The sequence below is a fragment of the Somniosus microcephalus genome, chromosome 3 (assembly GCF_052327205.1).
Source record: "Somniosus microcephalus isolate GS21.2 chromosome 3, FLI_Smic_1.0, whole genome shotgun sequence".
NCBI lineage: Eukaryota > Metazoa > Chordata > Chondrichthyes > Squaliformes > Somniosidae > Somniosus > Somniosus microcephalus.
The window spans coordinates 27,868,459-27,890,003 of NC_140989.1; the positions used below are offsets into that span (position 1 = coordinate 27,868,459).

Sequence of the window (21,545 nt, forward strand, 5' to 3'; positions counted from 1 at the left end):
GTTTCTTAATAAGATGATAAAAAGCAAGGCTTCATACCTGTGAGAGCGAGTCTACGCTTTGTCCTCGAAGCTTTACTGAGGGATCACACAAACTCACAGTGGTTTCATTGCTGTTATCTATAAAATGAAACGGACTCTTACTTCATTGCTAAAAAGCATAGGAATGCATGATTTGCCTGCAGGATTTAATTTTATGATGCTGTTTACAATATAGGCTTCCTTTAGGTTTTTTTACTAACAAATTAAATCGATCGTTACTGTAAGGTGAGATTTTGACCAGCATTTTCAGGATCACTTTCCAGAATTCCATTTGTTTACAATTAGGCCCTTTGGTTTATTTTGACTGAATAAGTCTAATTATATTATAAAGTGGGATAGCAGTATTCGTTTGTGTTTTGGGGATCGTATTCTGTGATTCCATCCAACTTTCTGTGAAAACCACAATTCAGTGGCCTTGGCTATAGGCCTTCACTGTGGAGCTTTGTCACACGATTCACATGAGGGATTAATTGAAAACCTCATAACAGCCCAGTATGTACCATATTAAAGTGCCAGTGCCAGTGCAGCCTTCGGTCGCCTGAGGAAGAGAGTGTTTGAAGACCAGGACCTCAAACCTGGTACTAAGCTCATGGTCTACAGAGCAGCAGTGATACCCGCCCTGCTGTATGCCTCAAAGACATGGACCATGTACACTAGGCACGTCAAAGCACTGGAGAGGTACCACCAACGCTGCCTCCGCAAGATCCTGCAAATCCATTGGCAGGATAGGCGCGCCAACGTCCGTGTTCTCGCTCAGGCTAACATCCCCAGCATCAAAGCTTTGACCACACTCGATCAGCTCCGATGGACGGGTCACATCGTCCGCATGCCCGATACGAGACTCCCAAAAGAAGCGCTCTACTCGGAGCTCCGGCACGGCAAGAGAGCCCCAGGTGGGCAGAGGAATCACTTCAAGGACACCCTCAAAGCCTCCTTGAAAAAGTGCAAAATCCCCACTGACTCCTGGGAATCCCTGGCCCAAGGCTGCACAAAGTGGAGGAGAAGCATCCGGGAAGGCGCCGAACACTTCGAGTCTCTTCGCCGGGAGCAAGCGGAAGCCAAGCACCCCACCCACCCGCCCCTTCAACCACCGTCTGCCCCACCTGTGACAGAGACTGTAGGTCCCACATTGGACTCATCAGTCACCTGAGAACTCATTTTTAATGTGGAAGCAAGTCATCCTCGGTTCCGAGGGACTGCCTAAGAAGAAGATATCAAAGTGCTGGCCAGCATATAATCTACTCATAATATTTGTAGAAGATTTTTAAACTTTAAATAAAAACTATTGCTTTAAAAGGATATTTTTGTACTTTGTTGCTAAAATTAGTTACTACTGCTTTGTGATGTTACTTTGAAGCCATTGGCTTCGGACCCTGCCACATACTCCATTCCCTAGCTACCGAGTCCATCCCCCTCCCTGGTCACTGTCTCAGGCTGAACCAGACTGTTGGCAACCGTTGACCCTGAGCTTCCAATCCCTTAATCATAAAGACTGCCTACTTCCATCTCTGTAGCATCTCCCGTCTCCGCCCCACTGCAGCCCATCTGCTGATGAAACCCTCATCCATGCTTTTGTTACCTCTAGACTCGACTATTCCAAAGCTCATATCCTAACTCGCATCAAATTCCTTTCAACCATCACGCCTCTGCTCGCTGTCCTACATTGGCTCCCGGTCCAGCAACGCCTCGATTTTAAAATTCTCATCCGCGTGTTCAAATCATTCCATGGCCTTGCCCCTTTCTCTGTAAACTCCTCCAGCCCTACTACAATCCTCTGAGAACTCTGCATTCCTCCAATTCTGGTCTCTTGCACATCCCCAATTTCCTTTGCCCCAGTACCTTCAGCCGTCTAGGCCCTAAGCTCTGGAATTCCATCCCAAAACCTCTCGACCACTCTCTCCTTTAAGACCTACCACTTTGACTGCGCAATTTTGGCCCCATGATCTTTATTTCTACTTACATCCTACTGACACTAAACCCTACTATATAATCTTTGTCAATTTTCATCCATAAACATGTGATTCTTGAGACTAGGCCTTGCTTCTAAATCAAAGTGAAAGTCACTGAATTAGAGGAGGTCGTTACTGAGCATGCATCCCATAACCCTCCAGCTCACCTTGCCAGTAGTCCTGTTCTAAAAGGGGATAGTCAACAGATTCACCTTCGATGAACTGATTTTTCTGGGATATCTCAAGTGGATCATCAACAGGGACCTCCACTTCTATAGCAGGAAATAGTAGTACAGGTATTTAGTTATTGAAGAGTTATGCTTAAACAGCAAACTGCTCTATAAAACTGTATGATCAAACCCTTCCAACTTTAAATGCTAAGCCATGACTGTTTTTGGACATTGATTTAGAAAGTAAAAATTGAATCCAATAGGGCAATGATCCAATTTAATACATTCTGTACGCCAAGTATATTATACACAATGCATTTCATACATGTTTTAACAACTATTTCACTGCAGTTGAACGCGTGGATAACTCTGAATGGTTTCACTAAACAGGGTTGAAATTCCAAGCAGCTGAATAGTCCAATTTGGGCTACTAGATTTTAAATCCAGTTTTCTAGTTGCCCATATTATATGAACACCCGCAGTGCTTCAGACTTATGTGATGTAGTTAGGCTAAAACCTATCTGATTTTCACCATATGGAGATTGTTATGGCTTTACAATCTAGCAGCAGTGAAAAGCAAAATAATTCTATTCGTCCACAATTGTGTGACTTGGACTACAAGCACCTTTAGTTAATCAATATAAAGGATTCCACCTTGTATCTCTTTGTCTTGACCATCTTTGAGGGAGCGGGCTTGGCTTCATGGGTTTAGTTTGAATCAAGACAAGCCCAATCCCACTGCTTTCTAAAATCCCTTAAGTTGGTCTTAAATTCACTCAATAGTAACATATTCTGCATCTAATAGAGTATTTTTGAAGATCAAAGACAGCCTCAACCAAACAAAAATTTGGGCAGGACCAGTTTTTGTTTGAATCAGCTGTGATCTCAGTATACAACGTTTCAAAGAAGCTGAACATAAATGCTATACTCTGGTAGGAGTCACTGGACCTTTTATACAAACTGCTATAGTAATGTCGCATGACTGGTCCTATAACTGAAATGATTTACTATAATTTGCCAACACTCTTACCATCATCCTCGGTCCGGTCTTTGCTGCTACACTCTATTCCTGATGTATGGGAGCTTCCGCGGCTCATCATCGAACTGCAGGATTTAACAGTACTATGCACAGGCTCAATGGAGTATGGTTCGTCCACTGCCATCTCCACAGACATTCTGTACCTCGAATCTGCCTCAATTCCAGAGGTATGTGAACTGCCATGGCTAACTGTTGACTGACGGGAGAGCCGTTTGTTCCTTGCACTTCCTCGGCTGCTTCCACTGCCGTGGGAATGCTCATCTAGTCGCTCCAGATCCATCTCAAAGGTATCACTGATGTACGATTCTCTGTAGCGCTTTTTCTCTGCATTGTGGATGGTGAAGAAATGTAAGCTTTAATGTAAATGTGAAAAGCATATTTGGCAAAAGATAATGCAAATAAATTAGTTAAATTATTCAACTTAGTTCCTGAGGGGAGAAAATATCTGAATTAGAAATATCGAAAACAATTCACGCTAGAACGATCAGGAATATCAAAAATGTTTCATGTTTCTTGCTGGCAGAAGCAAGCCATGACATGTTCAATGGCCTTTCATAAACACAACATAAGGTGTCAGCAGCAGCAGCAGGATCAGTGACCCAAGAAGGACAGGCAGTGGTGGCACCATTCCCTAAGTGAAAAACCGGACGAGGAAGTGAAATCCAGGAATTACATTAATGTACAACTTGCAGGTTTTGGTCTTTTTTTTTAAAGTTCCAAACTCCTTACCTTCACTAAGTGTTCCCAATCACATCCTCCTTACAGCCTGGAAAACAATCCGCAATCCCCTCTCCCTCCCCCCAAAAATGTCAACAGTATCCAGCAGAGCAACCTGCAATTCCATTCATAGTTCCAAAGAGTCTTTCCAAAGAGCACCCCAATCCAAAATAAAATCCCCCCCCCATCCCCACTTCGGCTCTAAGTCCAGACTGCTACATGATGCCCAGTCTGAGCTGGGACAATCCTTTTGCTCCGAACCACAAAACTGAATGGTTAAATGACCCGAAACCTGCACTGGCCCTGCAGCAGACTCACTCCATCCGAAACAGCTGACCACAAATATGTGCTATGCAGCATCTCAGTCTGAAAAAATAATGGATCATGCATTGAGTACCTCTGCTCTAACCAGACTACGTGCACTTCTCCAGATGCTGCTTTATTAACACAGCATCCCTCTGAGAAAATATTATGACCATTGAAGAAATCAATTTGTCCACCATAAAAATGTAGTATCTCACTGTTCCAAGATGCCAGTTGTACTAATTTTTCCAGGTTGGGGCAAGTAAGAAAGACAGGATGGAAGAACTTACATTTATATAGCACCTCATCACATCCTCAGAATGGTGCAAAGTGCTTCACAGCCAACAAGCTACTTTTTAATTGCTGTTGTGTAGACAAACACAGCATGATCTCACAAACAGCAAATGAATGAATGACCAGATAACTTGTTTTTGGTGGTATTGGCTGAGGGAGGACCTCCCCGCTGTTCTTCAAATAGAAGTAGAGAAAGTTTATTTGAAAAAGATACTACAGAATCTTGGAGGTAATTTGGAGCATTTGCGAAGAATCCAGGATGCTTCAATTTCAATCAAAAAATTTTTTTTCAGCAAAAGACACTTTATGCAAGTTTAAACCAATAAGTTTGCAGTTTTCTACACACCCAAGTTGTTTTCTCTGTTCTCACCTTCCGTTTCTTCCATTTTTCGGATCTGCTTGAGCACGGGCTGAATGTTCATGTAGAGTCGGTGGCTGTTGCTGAGGAGCTGCAGTAAATGCCTGGATCGGAACGGACATCCTGTGTAATAGATCAGCTTCCGAGCTGAGGGTAAACCATCTGGCTGGATCTCAAACTTCTTCCCCTGCAACAAAAAGGAACGTAAGCATTAATCACACACACAAAAAAAACACAACTCCAGTTTAGCCTCTTTGTTACACCTGCTCGGTTTCATTTAAAATTACGGCACAATATGTAACGTGACGGAAAATAACCTAGTAATTGGCATGAAAGAAAAACCCTGCAGCATTATATGAATCACAGTGCAAAGTCTGGAGGAAAGAAAGAAAGACTTGCATTTATATAACGCCTTTCACGACCACCAGACGTCCGAAAGCGCTTTACAGCCAATGAAGTACTTTTTTTTTAAAAGTGTAGTCACTGTTGTAATGTAGGAAACGTGGCAGCCAATTTGCGCACAGCAAGCTCCCACAAACAGCAATGTGATAATGACCAGATAATCTGTTTTAGTGATGCTGATTGAGGGATAAATATTGGCCAGGACACCGGGGATAACTCCCCTGCTCTTCTTTGAAATAGTGCCATAGGATCTTTTACGTTCACCTGAGAGAGCAGACGGGGCCTCGGTTTAATGTCTCCTCTGAAAGGCGGCACCTCCGACAGTGCAGCGCTCCCTCAGTACTGAACTGGAGTGTCAGCCTAGATTTTTGTGCTCGAGTCCCTGGAATGGGACTTGAACCCACAACCTTCTGAGTCAGACGAGGGGGCTACCCACTGAGCCAAGGCTGACACTATTATTTGGCCCATCAAGTCCACTCCACATAGAGTCCATGTATATTTATTCTATCATAAACTTCCCACTCCCACCACCTCTTGATCCTCTACTTTAGAGAACATCAACCTTCATGAAAAGAAAATTAGATATTGATTAATATCTTTATAATTCCTCAATTCCCCCTCTCAACATTAACTTAGTCTGTGCAAACAAACTGGAGTAAAATATATCAGCTGTCTCTTCATAGGTGACTACTTCTAGAAATCAGGGATACCCCAGAACAGATGACATCCCACTTTTCTGCGACAAGTATTTAAAGTCACTGCTCTGACACTTGCCTCTGTGGTTGGTTGGAAAATTAATGCACACAAAAAAATGGGAGGGAAAGAATAAGTCACGTCAAATCCAAGCGCCAAGAAAAAAAGTTATCATAGGACAGTGAATTGGCCCTGAAATCTTCAAAAGGACAAAATGTCCCCTTGAAAGACAAACTCGCACTGGAAAGATGCATATGCATGCTCCATTCTACCCGTGACACCCACTGCATATCCCCAACAAACCACTCGGAGAATCTACCGGTTTCTGTGGGTGGAGGAAAAGGGGGAGGGAGGGGTCATTTTTGTTCTTTCGCAAAAGTGCCGCTTTAAAATTACTGCACAAGGAGGATTGTGCCACTCTAATTTAACTAGTAAGTGGGTGATACAGGTCTTCGAAAAAACATAGAAAAATAGGAGCAGGAGTAGGCCGTTCGGCCCTTCGAGCCTGTTCCAGTCTTGTGCTACAATATTACACGTTTTTAAAATTTAGGATATAAAATAAGGTTATATACAGGTGATACAGCTCATTAGACTATCAAGGCTGATCTCAGTCATTGAAGCTGGGTTCAGTATCAAAACAATTTGCTTTTATATAGCTCTTCTAGAAAATGTTCCAAGGCACTTTACAAAAATTATACCATTGAGTACCAAAAGCAATTTTAAACAACAGCATCAAAAATGATGATAAATCTAATGCACAGCACGATCTCACCACAGGGGGGGGGGGGGAAACACAATCAGGCCAGTGGTTCCTCAAAAATGAACATTCAAACAACATTTGGGAATTGAAACAAATAGCAACTGAAGGGAAACCTCTGAAATGGTATTTTGCTATTTAAAGAATAAGAGTAGTTCTAAAAACTAGCCTTACAAGATTCCAACACTAGCAGGACTGCATTCCTCCACTTACCAGGAAAGTAAGCTTGCCAACATTTGACCATGGAAAGTCATACAGCAACTGTCGGACATTGTGAGACTCCTATAAACATAATAAAAACAGAAAGTGAATACACTCGACAATTAAATGCACCAAAAATACAAAGTGCATTATGTAGGAATTCTAGATATAGATGAATACCGTCACTTTGCAAGCATCAAATCAACACTGAACATCTTTACACAGTCACATCCTGAGCTGTACCTGATAAATATGCATGCCTTTCAAAGTGAGCCCAAGCACCACTGAGGGACGCTCTTCCTTCTTGTCCTGCAACAGAATAAATTGTTAGCATGTGCAAAGGCAAAACAGTATTTATTGTTTCAAGTTGTAGAGCTAATTCATGGTAGTGTGGCGGTACCACCGGTTGTACCTTACATAAAGACACATAATTCCCTTTAACTTACCTTTTGGGGCCGTTGCCCTTTTAACTTACCTGTTGGGGCCATTGCCCCTTTAAGACGCGCCCTAGCGCGCTGACGTCACGTCACGTACAACGTGATGTGCGTGCGCCGGCACAGCCCGGCCTAGCGTCTTCGGCCTCAACGGCCAGCTGACGGGAGCGACGTGATCTTCCGCTCCCGCGGCAAGCACCGGCACAGCCCGGCCTCCCGACTTCGGCCTCAACGGCCAGCGACGCAACGACGCGCATCACGTGACGCCCTAAGCGTGGGAAACGCGAACAACGTGATGACGTCACAACACAAACGCGATGACGTCATCACGCTCCCCACAGGACTGCGAACTCAGTCCTCGTGGAGTCCCCGCTGGGACAAGACCTACACCACGGTGCTCCTACAGTCAGCCATCTTACCTGCTATCTTACCTGCTGTAATTAGCCTGTTCCTGTAAATAAACAACTTATTTATAGTTCGTCGAAGTCAAACTCTTATTTAGTGGCGATCTACACGAACCGCTACAGTAGCACAATTGCTGACCACCAATGTAAATTTTGGACCAAACTTCTGCATAGTTGATTAAAAAAAAAAATTTCAACAGCTAAAAGTCAACCTGTGTACACGCAAGCAGAACAACCTGATCATGTGGCACAGTGTTTTGTGACATATATGGAAGCCCCATCATCACGCTCAAGTCTTTAAGCCAGGCTACAGATAAATCCACATAGTAAGACTTCTGTTTGCCCAATGTGGAATGCATACTAGGCCAATCTTTTCCTAAACTTTTTGACATAGGGAACACCCTACTTAGCCAGAGACCTTCGGTGCAGGTTGCCAACAGCCAAGGCTTAGAAATACCAAAGTGTGTACAGGGTACTGCTGGAGTTTAACCAGCTAAAACCATACAGCTCACTGACACAGAATACCAGTAAGATTCTAGTGTGGCGGAGACCACATAGGGACAGTAACACAATTCACTATGTATAGCCAATGTTGTTATCGCTCCACGTTATGTACGGAACTTGGTTGGGTTATCGGGGCAGGGTCCCTTTAAGAGTCATCGATTGTGTGATGACGTCATAGCCCTGCGACGAGACCGAGTCCCTCAGTCCATGCGGAGAGTTAATAAAGCTAACACGCGTTTTTCTTTGCTGCTAGGAAAGTCTCTCAGTCTGTTTACTTCCAGCGACTCCTACATTGGTGACCCCGTTTCTCTTTTGGACGTTACAAAGACTTTATCCGAGATGGCGACGAACGCCGTTTCTCTCAAATTACTGGCGTTTTGGGAACGGCAGGCTGCCGCTTGGTTCACCCAGGCCGAGGCTCAGTTTGCACTCCGGGACATCACCGCAGACGACACGAAGTATTATTACGTCGTCTCTGCTCTTGGCAGCTCCACCGCGGCCAGAATCGTGAGCCTGCTCGAGGACCCCCCAGAGTACCACAAATTTGCGACGCTGAGAACGCACCTCCTAGAGACTTTTGGACTAACTGAACCCGAGCGTGCACGCCAGCTTCATTCTCTACCCGGGCTTGGCGACTCCAAGCCCTCAGAACTGATGGACCACATGTTAACCCTCCTGGGCAAGCACAAGCTGTGTTTCCTCTTCAGAGAACTGTTCCTACAACAGCTGCCAGGGCAGGTACGTTAACCAACTCTCATATTAGTGATTTCCGCGCCCTGGCCAAGGAGGCCGACAAATTTTTCTCCGCTGGGCAACAGTACTGCGCGGCCATGCGGGGCACTGCCCCCACCGCCACAGCCCAATGGTGGCAGCCCCCAAGCATGTGCTTCTACCACGCGCAGTTCGGCCCCAGCGCTAAGAAGTGCCAGCCCCCGTGCAGCTTTACCGCGTCGGGAAACGCGAAGGCCCACTCATTAGCTACCATGGCTGTCGGCCGTTCAGGTAGTCTGTTATTCATTACGGACACTGACTCTGGACATCGTTTCCTCTGCGACACGGGTGCCCAGGTGAGCGTCCTGCCCGCGTCAACCGTAGACATACAGGGGGGGGAATCACAGCCCCGCCCTCGAAGCCGCCAACGGCAGTTCCATCCGTACTTTCGGGAAACGGAGCGTGGTGCTGTGTTTTGGCGGGCAGCATTTCGCTTGGGACTTTGTTACAGCGAAAGTGTCCACCCCCCTTCTTGGCGCTGACTTCCTCTGCGCCAATGGCCTTTTGGTGGACGTCAAAAACCGACGTCTCGTCAATGCTGAGACTTTCAGTTCGCTCCCGTGTTCGCACAGTGGTTCTCGCACGATGAAGTTGTCCAGCGCACTCTCGGCCTCCGACGAGTTTTCCCGCCTCCTCGCCGGGTTCCCGGACCTCACGAAGCCCACTTTCTCATCCGCCGCCACCAAGCACGGGGTAGAACACCACATCCTGACCACCGGTCCACCTGTCTACACCCGCGCTCGGCGCCGCGACCTGGGGAAACTCGCCATCGCTAAAGCCAAGTTCGACACAATGGAGCGCCTCGGCATCATTCGCTGGTCGAGCAGTCCGTGGGCCTCGCCCCTCCACATCGCACTGAAACCAGGTGACGGTTGGCGCCCGTGCGGCGATTACCGGCGCCTCAACGACGCTACAACCACCGACCGCTACCCGATTCCACACATCCAGGACTTTTCCGCCCGCCTGGCCAGGAAAGTTGTTTTCTCTAAAGTGGACCTTGTTCGGGGTTACCACCAGGTCCCCGTTCGGCCGCAGGACGTCCCAAAAATCGTGGTGATCACCCCGTTCGGGCTGTTTGAATTCCTCCGCGTGCCATTCGGTCTCAAAGACGCCGCTCAGGCTTTTTAACGCCTAATGGACGCCATGTCACGGGACCTGCCATTCCTGTTCGTCTACCTGGACAACATTCTCATCGCCAGCGCCTCCAGGACGGAGCATGTGTCCCACCTCCGGACTCTCTTCGAACGCCTCAGCCAGCACGGCCTAATCGCCAATCCGGCCAAGTGCCAGTTCGGGCTGTCCTTGATCGACTTTCTCGGGCACCGCATCACGAAGGACGGGGCGGTGCCACTGCCGTCGAAAGTGGAGGCCGTGAAGGATTTTCCATGACCCCTCACCGTGAGGGCCCTGCAGGAGTTTTTGGGCATGGTGAACTTTTATCATCGCTTCGTTCCCCGGGCAGCCCAGCTTATGCGGCCCCTTTACGAGGCCCTCAAAGGCAAGCCCGCCAAGCTCGCCGTCGACTGATCCGAGGAGATGGCCAATTCTTTCACGGACACGAAAAGGGCCCTGGCTAACGCGACCATGCTGGCGCATCCGTTGCCCGATGCGCCGATCGCTCTCACCACTGATGCTTCGGACTATGCTGTCGGCGCCGTCCCCGAACAGTGGGTCAATGGCACCTGGCAGCCGCTCACCTTCTTCAGCCAGCAGCTCCGCCCCAACGAACGGAAGTACAGCACCTTCGATCGCGAGCTTCTCGGCCTCTACCTCGCCGTCCGACACTTCCGTTTCCTGCTGGAGGCCCGCCTGTTCACGGCGTTCGTGGACCACAAGCCATTGACCTTCACCATGGCCAAAGTTTTCGAGCCGTGGTCAGCCCGTCAGCAGCGCCAGCTTTCCTTCGTCTCTGAGTTCACGACGGACATCCAGCATGTGGCTGGGAAAAACAACCCTGTCGCCGACTGTCTCTCCCGAGCCGTCGCCAGCGCCGTACACCTCGGCATCGACTACACCCGCATGGCGGCCAACCAGGCCTCTGACCCGGACGTCCAGGCCTACAGGACGGCTGTCATGGGCCTTCAGTTAGCGGACGTCGCGTTTGACGATGCCGGCACCACGCTCCTGTGCGACGTCTCCGCTGGGCAGCCACGCCCCGTCGTGCCCGACGGGTGGAGACGGCAGGTTTTCGACGCCGTCCATAGCCTTTCCCACCCGGGCAGGAAGTCGTCACAGAAGCTGGTGGCGGCTAAGTTCGTCTGGCATGGGCTCAAGAAGGACGTTCGCGACTGGGCCAATAACTGCGTGGTATGCCAGCGCTCGAAAGTGCATCGCCATATTAAGGCCCCGTTGGCGCCTTTTGCGGTGCCCGAGAGGCAGTTCGACCATGTTAACGTGGACCTGGTGGGGCCCCTGCCACCCTCCCGCGGGTTCACCCACCTCCTCACGATGGTCGACAGAACCACCCGATGGCCGGAAGCCGTCCCGCTGTCGTCAACAACGTCCGCCGATGTGGCTCGGGCGTTCATCAACACTTGGGTTGCCCGGTTCGGCGCCCCATCTGACGTCTCCTCCGACTGGGGGCCCCAGTTCACGTCGGAGCTCTGGAACGCTGTCGCCCAAGGCCTCGGGTTGAGACTCCACCGCACCACCGCATATCACCCTCAGGCTAACGGGCTGTGCGAACGGTTTCATCGCTCCATGAAGGCCGCGCTCTGGGCCAGCCTCCAGGACGACAGTTGGATCGACAGACTCCCGTGGGTCATGCTGAGACTCGGGACCGCCCCCAAGGAGGACCTCCAGTCCTCGTCCGCCGAGCTCGTCTACGGGCAGCCGCTGCGGGTTCCCGGGGATTTCGTCCTCAACGCCACGGACCCTTGGTCCGCAGCCCGTCAGCGGTTCGCCCTCCTGGACAACACCAAGGTTTTCGCGCCGGTGCCCACGTCGCAGCACGGTCTCACTCAGTCCCACGTTCTGCCCGACCTTCGTGCGGCAGAGTACGTTTTCGTCCGCCAAGACGCCCACCGGGGACCTCTTCACCCACCCTATGACGGACCATTCCGCGTCCTGGAAGCCGGGGACCATGCCTTCGTGGTGGATGTCGGCGGTAAGCCGGACTACATTTCCGTGGACCGTCTTAAGCCAGCCCACCTGGATCTGGATCGACCCGTTGGGTTGGCTCAGCCCCCGCTGCGGGGCCAACCTCCAGCTTCTGCACCCTCAGTCCACCACCGAGCGCCCGGGGACCCACCTGCGACCCCCCCGGTCCCCGCCCCGGACTTAAGGAGCCGTTTCGGCCGTGTGATCCGGGCCCCTCAACGACTGACATTGCCAGTTCTAGTGAATTCTGGGGGGACGTATGTGGCGGAGACCACATAGGGACAGTAACACAATTCACTATGTATAGCCAATGTTGTTATCACTCCACATTATGTACGGAACTTGGTTGGGTTATCGGGGCAGGGTCCCTTTAAGAGTCGTCGATTGTGTGATGACGTCATAGCCCTGCGACGAGGCCGAGACCCTCAGTCCATGCGGAGAGTTAATAAAGCTAACACGCCTTTTTCTTTGCTGCTAGGAAAGTCTCTCAGTCTGTTTATTTCCAGCGACTCCTACACTAGCTGCTTGTCCAACTAGATCCATCATAACAATTAGGTTGACTTGCAGGGTTATCTGGAACCAAATGGGAAGAACCTTGGGCCCCAGTTAACAGATCCCATTAATGAGTCTAGTTGGCTAGAGTACTGCAAACCTGCTTGGCTTAGGTACTGAATTGGGATTCACATGCAAGAAATAAAATGGATTCACCCATAAATCTTTGATCCAAATAGGTCAACTGTTTTAAACAAAAATTGCCACATGATGCCAATTTTTCTTCCCTGAAGGCCAAATATGAAAGAGTTCAAATTAACCTTCATTGCACTAGGTCATAAATATTATTTTGACAATGCATAGCAGAGACTCACACACCCAAGTTGCAAACATTCTTGAAGCCTTTGTACACCAAAACAAAATGTCAGCAGCACAAATAGCATTTGTTTTGCAAAATAACTAACTGTTACTTTTACTGTTACTATAATAACCCATGTTACACCACATACAGCAATTTCAAATTATTATTTAACTATCCTTATAGCACACTTAATATTGTTCTCTTATGCAAAATAGTTTTAAATAAATTCAGTATCTATTTAGAGCCATTTAGAACATCCATTACAATTACTTTTTTCAGGGATTGCACATTATTGTAAAACTAAAAATCTTTAGCCCTAGGCATTCCACCGAGTTAATGTGTCAATGCGGCTTCAGGCTAATGGAGTTCCTAGGGGTAGGGGTAGTTTTACATTTTTTATGTCTCAACTGGCTGAAAGCCCTAGAGATAATTTTTTACTATGTAGAATTCACTTCCAAATGGTCAGTGGGACCCTAGAAACATAGAAAAAAAGTGAGTGCTTTCTCAGAAAGAAAGCTACAGAATAGGTCAAAATTTAAAATTAAAATAGACGTAGAGTATGGGGGACGGAAACAAGACTGGCAAGCAGATGATCATGGAGCGTCCTCCTCCCGGTATTTGCTTAATTGTCCACCAACATTTGCAACTGGATGTGGCAGGACTGCTGAGCTTTGAACTGTTCCATTGGTTCTGGAATCACTTAGCTCTGTCTATAGCATGCTACTTTCACTGTTTAGCATGCATGTAGTCCTATTTTGTAGCTTCACCAGGTTGGCATCTCATTTTCAGGTACTCCCAACATGCTCTTCTATGCACCTCATTGAACCAGGGTTAGACACCTTGGTTGATGGTGATGGAAGCGAGGGATATGCCAGGCAGGGCATGAGGTTACAGATTGTGGTGGTATACAATTCTGCCGCTGCTGATGGTCCACAGTGCCTCGTGGATGGCCAATTTTGAGCTGCCAAATCTGTTCTTAATCTATCCCGCTTAGCATGGTGGTAGTGCAACACAACACGATGGAAGATATCCTCAGTGTGAAGTTGGAACTTAGTTTCTACAAGGACTGTGAGGTCGTCATTCCTACCAATGCTGACATGGACAGACACATCTGCAATGAGCAGATTGGTGAGGAGTGTCCTTGCTACCCTCAGTGCTTCCTGCAAGTGGTGTTCAACATGGAGGAGTACTAAATCATCAGCTGAAAGAGAGCGGTAGGTGGTAATCAGCAGGACATTTCCTTGCCCGTGTTTGATCTGAAGCCATGAGACTTCATGGGGTCTGGAGTTAATGTTGAGGATTCTCAGGGTCATTCCTCCCAACTGTATACCACTGTGCCGCCACCTCTGGTGGGTCAGTCCTGCCAGTGAGACAGGAGATACTAAGGTATAGTGATGGAAGAGTCTGGGTCCTTGGATGATGGGTATGATTCTGTGAATATGCCTATGTCATTACAAGCTGTTATTTAACCAACTCAGCTGTCCCTTTTATATCCAGTGCTGCGTCACAAACTTAATTTTTCCTAGCTCACAATCTACTAATCCCAGACATAACTGGAACCTGTGCTACACACACCCACACACACACACACACCTACACCCACACACACACACACCTACACCGCACACACCTACACCTACACACACACACCTACACCTACACACACACACACACCTACACACACACACACACCTACACCTACACACACACACACACCTACACACACACACACACGCACACACCTACACACACACACACACACACACACACACCTACACACACACCTACACCGCACACACCTACACCTACACACACACACACACCTACACACACACACACACGCACACCTACACCGCACACACCTACACCTACACACACACACCTACACACACACACACACACCTACACACACACACACACCTACACCCACACACACACACACACCTACACACACACACACACCTACACCCACACACACACACACACACACACCTACACACACACACACACACACACCTACACACACACACCTACACACACACACACACACACCTACACACACACACACACACACACACCTACACACACACACCTACACACACACACACACAGCACAACAGCAGTACGCCAAAAAGAAGTTGAATAAATAATTTCCAATAAATGAAAACTCTTCTAGACTACCTTCACCATCAGGGTGACAAAAGCATCAACCAAACTACTCGAATACCAGCCAAGTCAAGCGAAAAAAAAGTTTGCTTTCAAAAATTGCAGTGCACACATAATTTATTCTATTAATTTCTTTTTCTCCTATTTTAACAGTTTTGTAACTCAATAATAATAATAATGAATGAAAAGAAAATATGATCCTTACTTTCTGGAGTCTGTAATAATGAACAGGCACATCCTCCAAAAGGCAAGCCTCTTTAATAAACCTCAGCAGCCCTTCTTTAGATGTCAGTCCATGCTGCTCTCTGTGCATTTCTGGAACGTGCTTCAAAATGTAATCACAGCCCCTTTTGTTAATTACCTATGTACAACAAAGCAAACATTATTCCACTTTTTAGTTAAAGCTCTAAACACCACAATTAATATAGTCACATAGGCTAGAAAACACATTTGTCGTCTTCCATTGCCAACACTGCAGTGTTCCATCTCCACAGCAGCGCTCCTACAGATCAAATTACTGTACTTGGTCGCACACAGGTTAAACACATGAAATATAATAAAATAGTTATTTTTTTTAAAATAAACTGACTGGTTTATTTGCAAGAGTTAAAAACACAAGAATGTATGGAACAAATGATGGCTGTGCAGCTCATCAAACCCATTCTGGTGCTGCCATAATTACTATTACTATCCCTCTCCCTCACAGACAGCACTTCAGGCAGTGGAAGGTAAAGTGCTACCAAACCATTCAGATACATTTTTTTTCAGCAGTGCAATTATAGATTTTTGTCCTTCCAAATTTGGAAAGAACATTTCGAGCTAATAAGACTAGGATAAAGTTCTGGTGTTTACAGGTCCAACACTAGTAGAGATGGCGCGTTAAAAGCACTACACAAATCATGTTAGCTTAAATATGTATTTTATTTCTTTCCCTATAGTGTAGCAGTGCCAATACACTGCATGATAGCACTGGTATTAATTAACCGGGTGACAAATCCCTTTGTAATTCACCACCTCAAAGATTATATTCTGCCAGGTTGCATATTATTCTGAGTCACCATCCAGTGTTGGAAAACAAAAACCAAGATGGTAGGGAGAGCATTAGAATCCATTTATAGAGGAAATCTAGGGTTGCAAATTGTTTCTGTTTCACAGCAACTTTAAAGATAGAGTATAAATCTGGAGTCAGGTCCTCACCTGACTGTGGAGCCCAATGGGATGGGAGCCCCGGGAGGAGGCAGTCTCGCACCTCGTGGCATGTAACTCCAGTATGATGTAAAATCTGCCTTTAAAAGTGCTCATATCGGGGGGTTTATCTGTTGGATCTTTTGTGTGCTTCTTAAACTTACCCAAAATTGATTTAAACCTTGAGAAAACATTGCAGATGCCCTAAATATAATCTTCCAAAGTTCTCTCGATTCGGGAACCGTTCCTTTAGATTGGAAAATTGTGCATGTCACTCCGCTATTTAAGAAAGGTAAGAGAGGGAAACCAGGAAATTGTAGCCAGTTAGCCTAACATCTGTTGTCGGGAAATAACTAGAGTCTATAATTAAGGATAGGGTGATTGAACACATTGGAAATTTTCAGCTGATCGGAGAGAGCCAGCATGGATTTGTAAAAGGTAGGTCAATAAGGTCGTGCCTGCCGAAACTGATTGAATTTTTTGATGAGGTGACTATAGTGGACAGGCGATATTATTTATATAGACTTCCAGAAGGCATTTGATAAAGTTCCTCATAAGAGACTGTTAACTAAAGTTGAAGCTCATGGAATTGAAGGCAAACGATTGACCTGGTTAGGAAATTGGGTAAGTGGCAGGAGGCAGAGAGTATGGATAATTGGCAGGTACTCTAATTGGCAGAATCTGACTAGTGGTGCCCTGCAAGGATCTGTGTTGGGGCCTCAACTATTCACCATATTTATTAACTACTTAGATGATGGAATAGAAAGGCACATATCCAAGTTTGCCGATGACACAAAGATAAACGGCATTGTAGGCAGTGTAGTTGGAAGCATAAAATTACAAAGCGATACTAATAGATAAAGTGAATGGGCAAAATTAGCAAATGGATTTCAATGTAGGCAAATGTGAGGTCATCCACTTTGAACCTAAAAAGGATAGAACAGAGTACTTTCTAAATGGTGAAAAGCTAGAAACAGTGGAGGTCTAAAGAGACGGGGTCCATGTACATAGATCATTAAAATGTCATGGACAGGTACAGAAAATAATCAAAAAGGCTAATGGAATGTTGGGCTTTATATCTAGAGGACTAGAATACAAGAGGGTAGGAGTTATGCGCCTGGAGTACTGTGAGCATATCTGGGCACCACACCTTAGGAAAGAGATTGGCCTTGGAGGAATGTAGCATAGATTTACCAGAATGATACCCGGACTCCAAAGGTTAAGAGATTACACAAACTAGGATTGTATTCCCTGGAATTTAGAAAGTTAAGGGGTGATTTGATCAAAATTTAAGATATTAAGGGGAACAGATAGGGTAGCTAGAGAGAAACTATTTCCGCTGGTTGGGGATTCTAGGACTAGGGGGCATAGTCTAAAAATTAGGCCAGTCAGGATTGAAGTTAGGAAACACTTCTACACGCAAAGGGTGGTAGAAGTTTGGAACTCTCTTCTGCAAGCGGCAATTGGTGCTAGGTCAATTGTTAATTTTAAATCTGAGATTGATAGATTTTTGTTAACCAAAGGTATTAAGGGATATGGAGCAAAGGCAGGTATATGGAGGTAGATCACAGAACAACCATGATCGCATTGAATGGCGGAACAGGCTCGAGTGGCTAAATGGCCAACTCCTGACAGGACTGGATTGACTGCCCGTTTTACACCTTCCCCGATTTTACTTTCCATTGATTTCAATAGAAAGTAAAATCGGGCGGGGTGTAAGACAAGTGGCCGATCTGATCTCATTAGTTTCCCACCGGGTGCATTAGGTTAAAATTCCCCCCTGCTATTTCCAAACACAACACAAGCAAATTTCTCCTTAATAATGTTAGGGCTACTCTTATCACTGCAATTGCATTAACTCTGACATTTGAAATGTGATCTGATAGCAAAGCAATAATCACTTCACATGCAGTGACCAAATGGGAATAAACTGGAGGTGCATTGTGCATGAATATACCTATACATGTGACTACCTTTTCTCTCATTAAGATGTGCATTGCTGAAGAAGATAAGACAACTTTTAACGTGGAAGACAATCTTGTGTCAGGCAATGTGCTTGGAGATGTTGTCCAAATATTTATCATAATCCATTTTGGTCCTCTGCATTGAAAACCCTTGATTCATCTTGGATTTGAGATATATTTAGGTTGATTTTATTAGAAATATCAAATTCAGCACTGATTTGCAGACCTTTAATAGCACAATGCTCTTGCCATTGAGATGCATCAATAAGCTGAATAAGGTAAATTTGATATTTTCAATAAATACTGCATATTTCCAAATATGATTGGCTTCCCAAGTACATTAAACACCACCGATCATATCATTCAGTCATGCTCATTTTCAAAGAAAGGATCAATTGCAACTGCCACATCAGCAAGAATGGAATGTACATACTTCTCTTGCAGCTGATCTAGGATCTTGGATATGCTTGACATTGCAGAGCTTAGACTTCTTAGGGCCAATTTTCATTCTGGGTGGACATCAGGCAACCGGTGCAATGGAGCTGCCTGTCCAATGTCCTCAGTGAGAGGACTGAGCCATTTTGATGGCCGAGCCCCATCTGTGTAATATCCAGCTACAACCGCTAATCCAGGGCTCACAGGTAGCTTGCAGATCATGGGGGGTGGGTGGGGGCGCAGGGGAGATGAAATTGGAAATCTGGCAGTTCATGGAGCAGAGCCAGACACATTGATGCAGCAAATGGCAGATTCGATTTGCCCGCCTCTGGTTTTTGGTTATGACTCTCTGCTGCCTCGGAGACAATGACCCGCCTCCTGGCGTTACGTGGGACAGGGTCAGGCTAGGGATCAGGTGCGGCGGATGTTCAACCTGTGGGCCATATTTTGCCCAGCCACTGCTTTAATCCCCTGGGTTTAATTTTGTTTACAAGTCTATTATGTGGTACTTTGTCAAATGCCTTTTGAAAGTCCATGTACACATCAACCCTCTCCGTTACTTCATTAACAAACTCAATCAAGTTAGTCAAACATGATTTGTCTTTAACAAATCCGCGCTGACTTTAATTTATTAGACTATAATTTTCCAAATGCCAATGAATTTTTTCCCAGATTATTGTCTCAAAGTTTCTGCACCACTGACGTTCGGCTGACTGACTTGCAATTGCCAGGTTTATCCTTCTCCCCTTTTTTGAACAGTGATGATGTCACTTGAATCTTCAATTAGAACCACTCCTGGCCATTCAGTATCCTCTATGCCATGAGCAAAACCTGCATGACTTAGCGCTGTCTGCACTCACAGGAATGATTTCTGCATTCTGACTCATCGCTAATAAAATACAGCCTTTCTTGTTTACAGCTGTCAAATCTGGAGAACATCACTAGATATACAGTACTTGGAACTCAAACAGGACATACCACTCATTGCCTGCACATTTACTATGAGTGAGCAAAGCAGTCCCGCTTCAGGAAGGGGAGGGGAAACAGGTTTGTGAGGATTTACTTTTGTTTGATTGTTCTACCTGACCACAATGGAATGCCAAAAGTAAATGCCAGATATTTACGTCTTTTTTTTAACTCTTGAACAGGTTTGGAAGCAACTTGTTTAACTGACCGATAGTTTGCTGGTTTGTCTGCCCTTTCTCTTTAAAAATATTAGGTTATTAGCTTATTCTTCAGATTTTTCCAGTAAATCTGCAACTGATAAAATTTAAAACGGTTATCAAGTTTACTTTCAGAATATCGAGAATTTTGTGGGAAAAAAATAAAGTTTTGCTTCTGCAACATTTTGTCCAAGAAATGTTAAATCAGTAAAAGGACACTTGTTATACTTTCCCTGATAGTCTTGTTCCCACTGCCCCTCCTTGTACTGGCCCAAAAACTGGCCCCTGCTCCTCTCCCAGCTTAGCCTTGGTCCCCGGTGTCACTCCTGTTCAGGACTCAGTTCTCACCCACTTCCTGTTGCCACCGCCCCAGGTATTAGCTACAAAAATGAGTCTGGCGGCTCTTCGGGCTGTTCCTGGCCCCACTTCAAAAATCGTTCTCCCACCTCATGAAATATTAGTTCCACTTCTCCATGACTTCCCACCCTGTGAAGGCCAGAGCAGGCAGGGACTTACGAAGCCTGTGTTAGTTGAGGGGTTGGGGGTTGGTGGTGGGCGGAGTGTCTGCAGGTTTCAAGAAGGGTGGTGCTGGTGTCCGTTACGTGCAGTGTGCATGCAGTTCTGTTTTGATTAGTCACCAGGCCGGGTTGAAGGCCAGGCTCCTGGCCACTGACCCACTGCTATGTTCTGTTAACTTGGGCACAAACACTCAGCAGCCACTGGTGGGCGGGGAGAAAGGTTTTTATAAGCCCTTGGAAAAGACTTAATTTGTTACGGTTCTGGTTTGGGAACTCAATCGAACACGAAAATAACCCGTTGTGCTCATTCTGTCCCTTCACTGTCTTCCACATGAAAGCATTTATTAGTCTTTTTCAATAAAAGCTTCATTTAATTTAACTCCAGTACCTGATTGCCTCAGTAAGTAGGACAATAATTCTCTTCTGTTTGCATGGCATGCAGGATATGAACCAGAACTTTATTTTTCCACTGATATGTGTCATTGAGCAGCTAATGCTATTGTAGTATGAAAAAAATGTGGTGTTATGCAACGTTGGATCAATTATAAGCTGCGTATTGGTAGAAGCTAAAGCCTACTTCTGAACTGAAAATACATTCTTTGTGCCAGACATGGCTTAGTTCTTGGAATGGATTTGAATAATATGTAGTTTGTTTACTTGAGCTATGATCTCCATACCATGGGATTGATGGAACAAAATTGAAACCTGATTGAGGAGTTTAAGGGAAAAAAGCATATGGCTTGAAACATACTTGGCCCAGAAATTCGGGTCAGGGGCTTCCCGTGGGTGCAAGCCCCCGACCTGCACTTAGCTTGCGTGCCGGCCGTTGAGCTGTAAGGCCCCATGGAATTCCGATCCGGGGCCTGGCCCAGCTGCCGGCGCGCAGTGCTTGTGTGTCCCGGGGCGCAGTTAGTTCGATGTGTCCCCTGGGATCACGTGGGCCATGAGCAGCCAATCGGAGGAGGGAAAAGCCCATTCATAAGTCTTGACAGGAAGACCTGTCAAGACTTATAAATACTACGGCCCCAAAATAGCAGTAAACCTTCAAATAATTTTTTTTTTTTTTAAATCACACTTTTTAAATAAACTATAAATTACATTAAATAACTATTTTAAACAATAATTTA

General features: G+C 46.1%; 1 protein-coding gene across 3 annotated transcripts in view; it reads right to left on the bottom strand.

The window, feature by feature from the left end:
- Positions 1 to 21,545, bottom strand: part of LOC147120928 (FERM domain-containing protein 6) — a 108,076-nt gene that overhangs the window by 1,717 nt on the left and 84,814 nt on the right. For 2 of the 3 annotated variants that reach the window (XM_085979722.1, XM_085979729.1), the window contains exons 7-13: positions 15,359 to 15,514; positions 7,166 to 7,231; positions 6,935 to 7,003; positions 4,882 to 5,056; positions 3,189 to 3,521; positions 2,156 to 2,260; positions 38 to 117 (exon numbers count right to left, since the gene is read on the bottom strand). In XM_085979722.1, coding sequence (XP_085835848.1) covers positions 38 to 117; positions 2,156 to 2,260; positions 3,189 to 3,521; positions 4,882 to 5,056; positions 6,935 to 7,003; positions 7,166 to 7,231; positions 15,359 to 15,514 — 984 coding nt within the window. The remainder of the gene's footprint in view (positions 1 to 37; positions 118 to 2,155; positions 2,261 to 3,188; positions 3,522 to 4,881; positions 5,057 to 6,934; positions 7,004 to 7,165; positions 7,232 to 15,358; positions 15,515 to 21,545) is intronic. The other variant, XM_085979735.1, reaches the window with a different exon arrangement.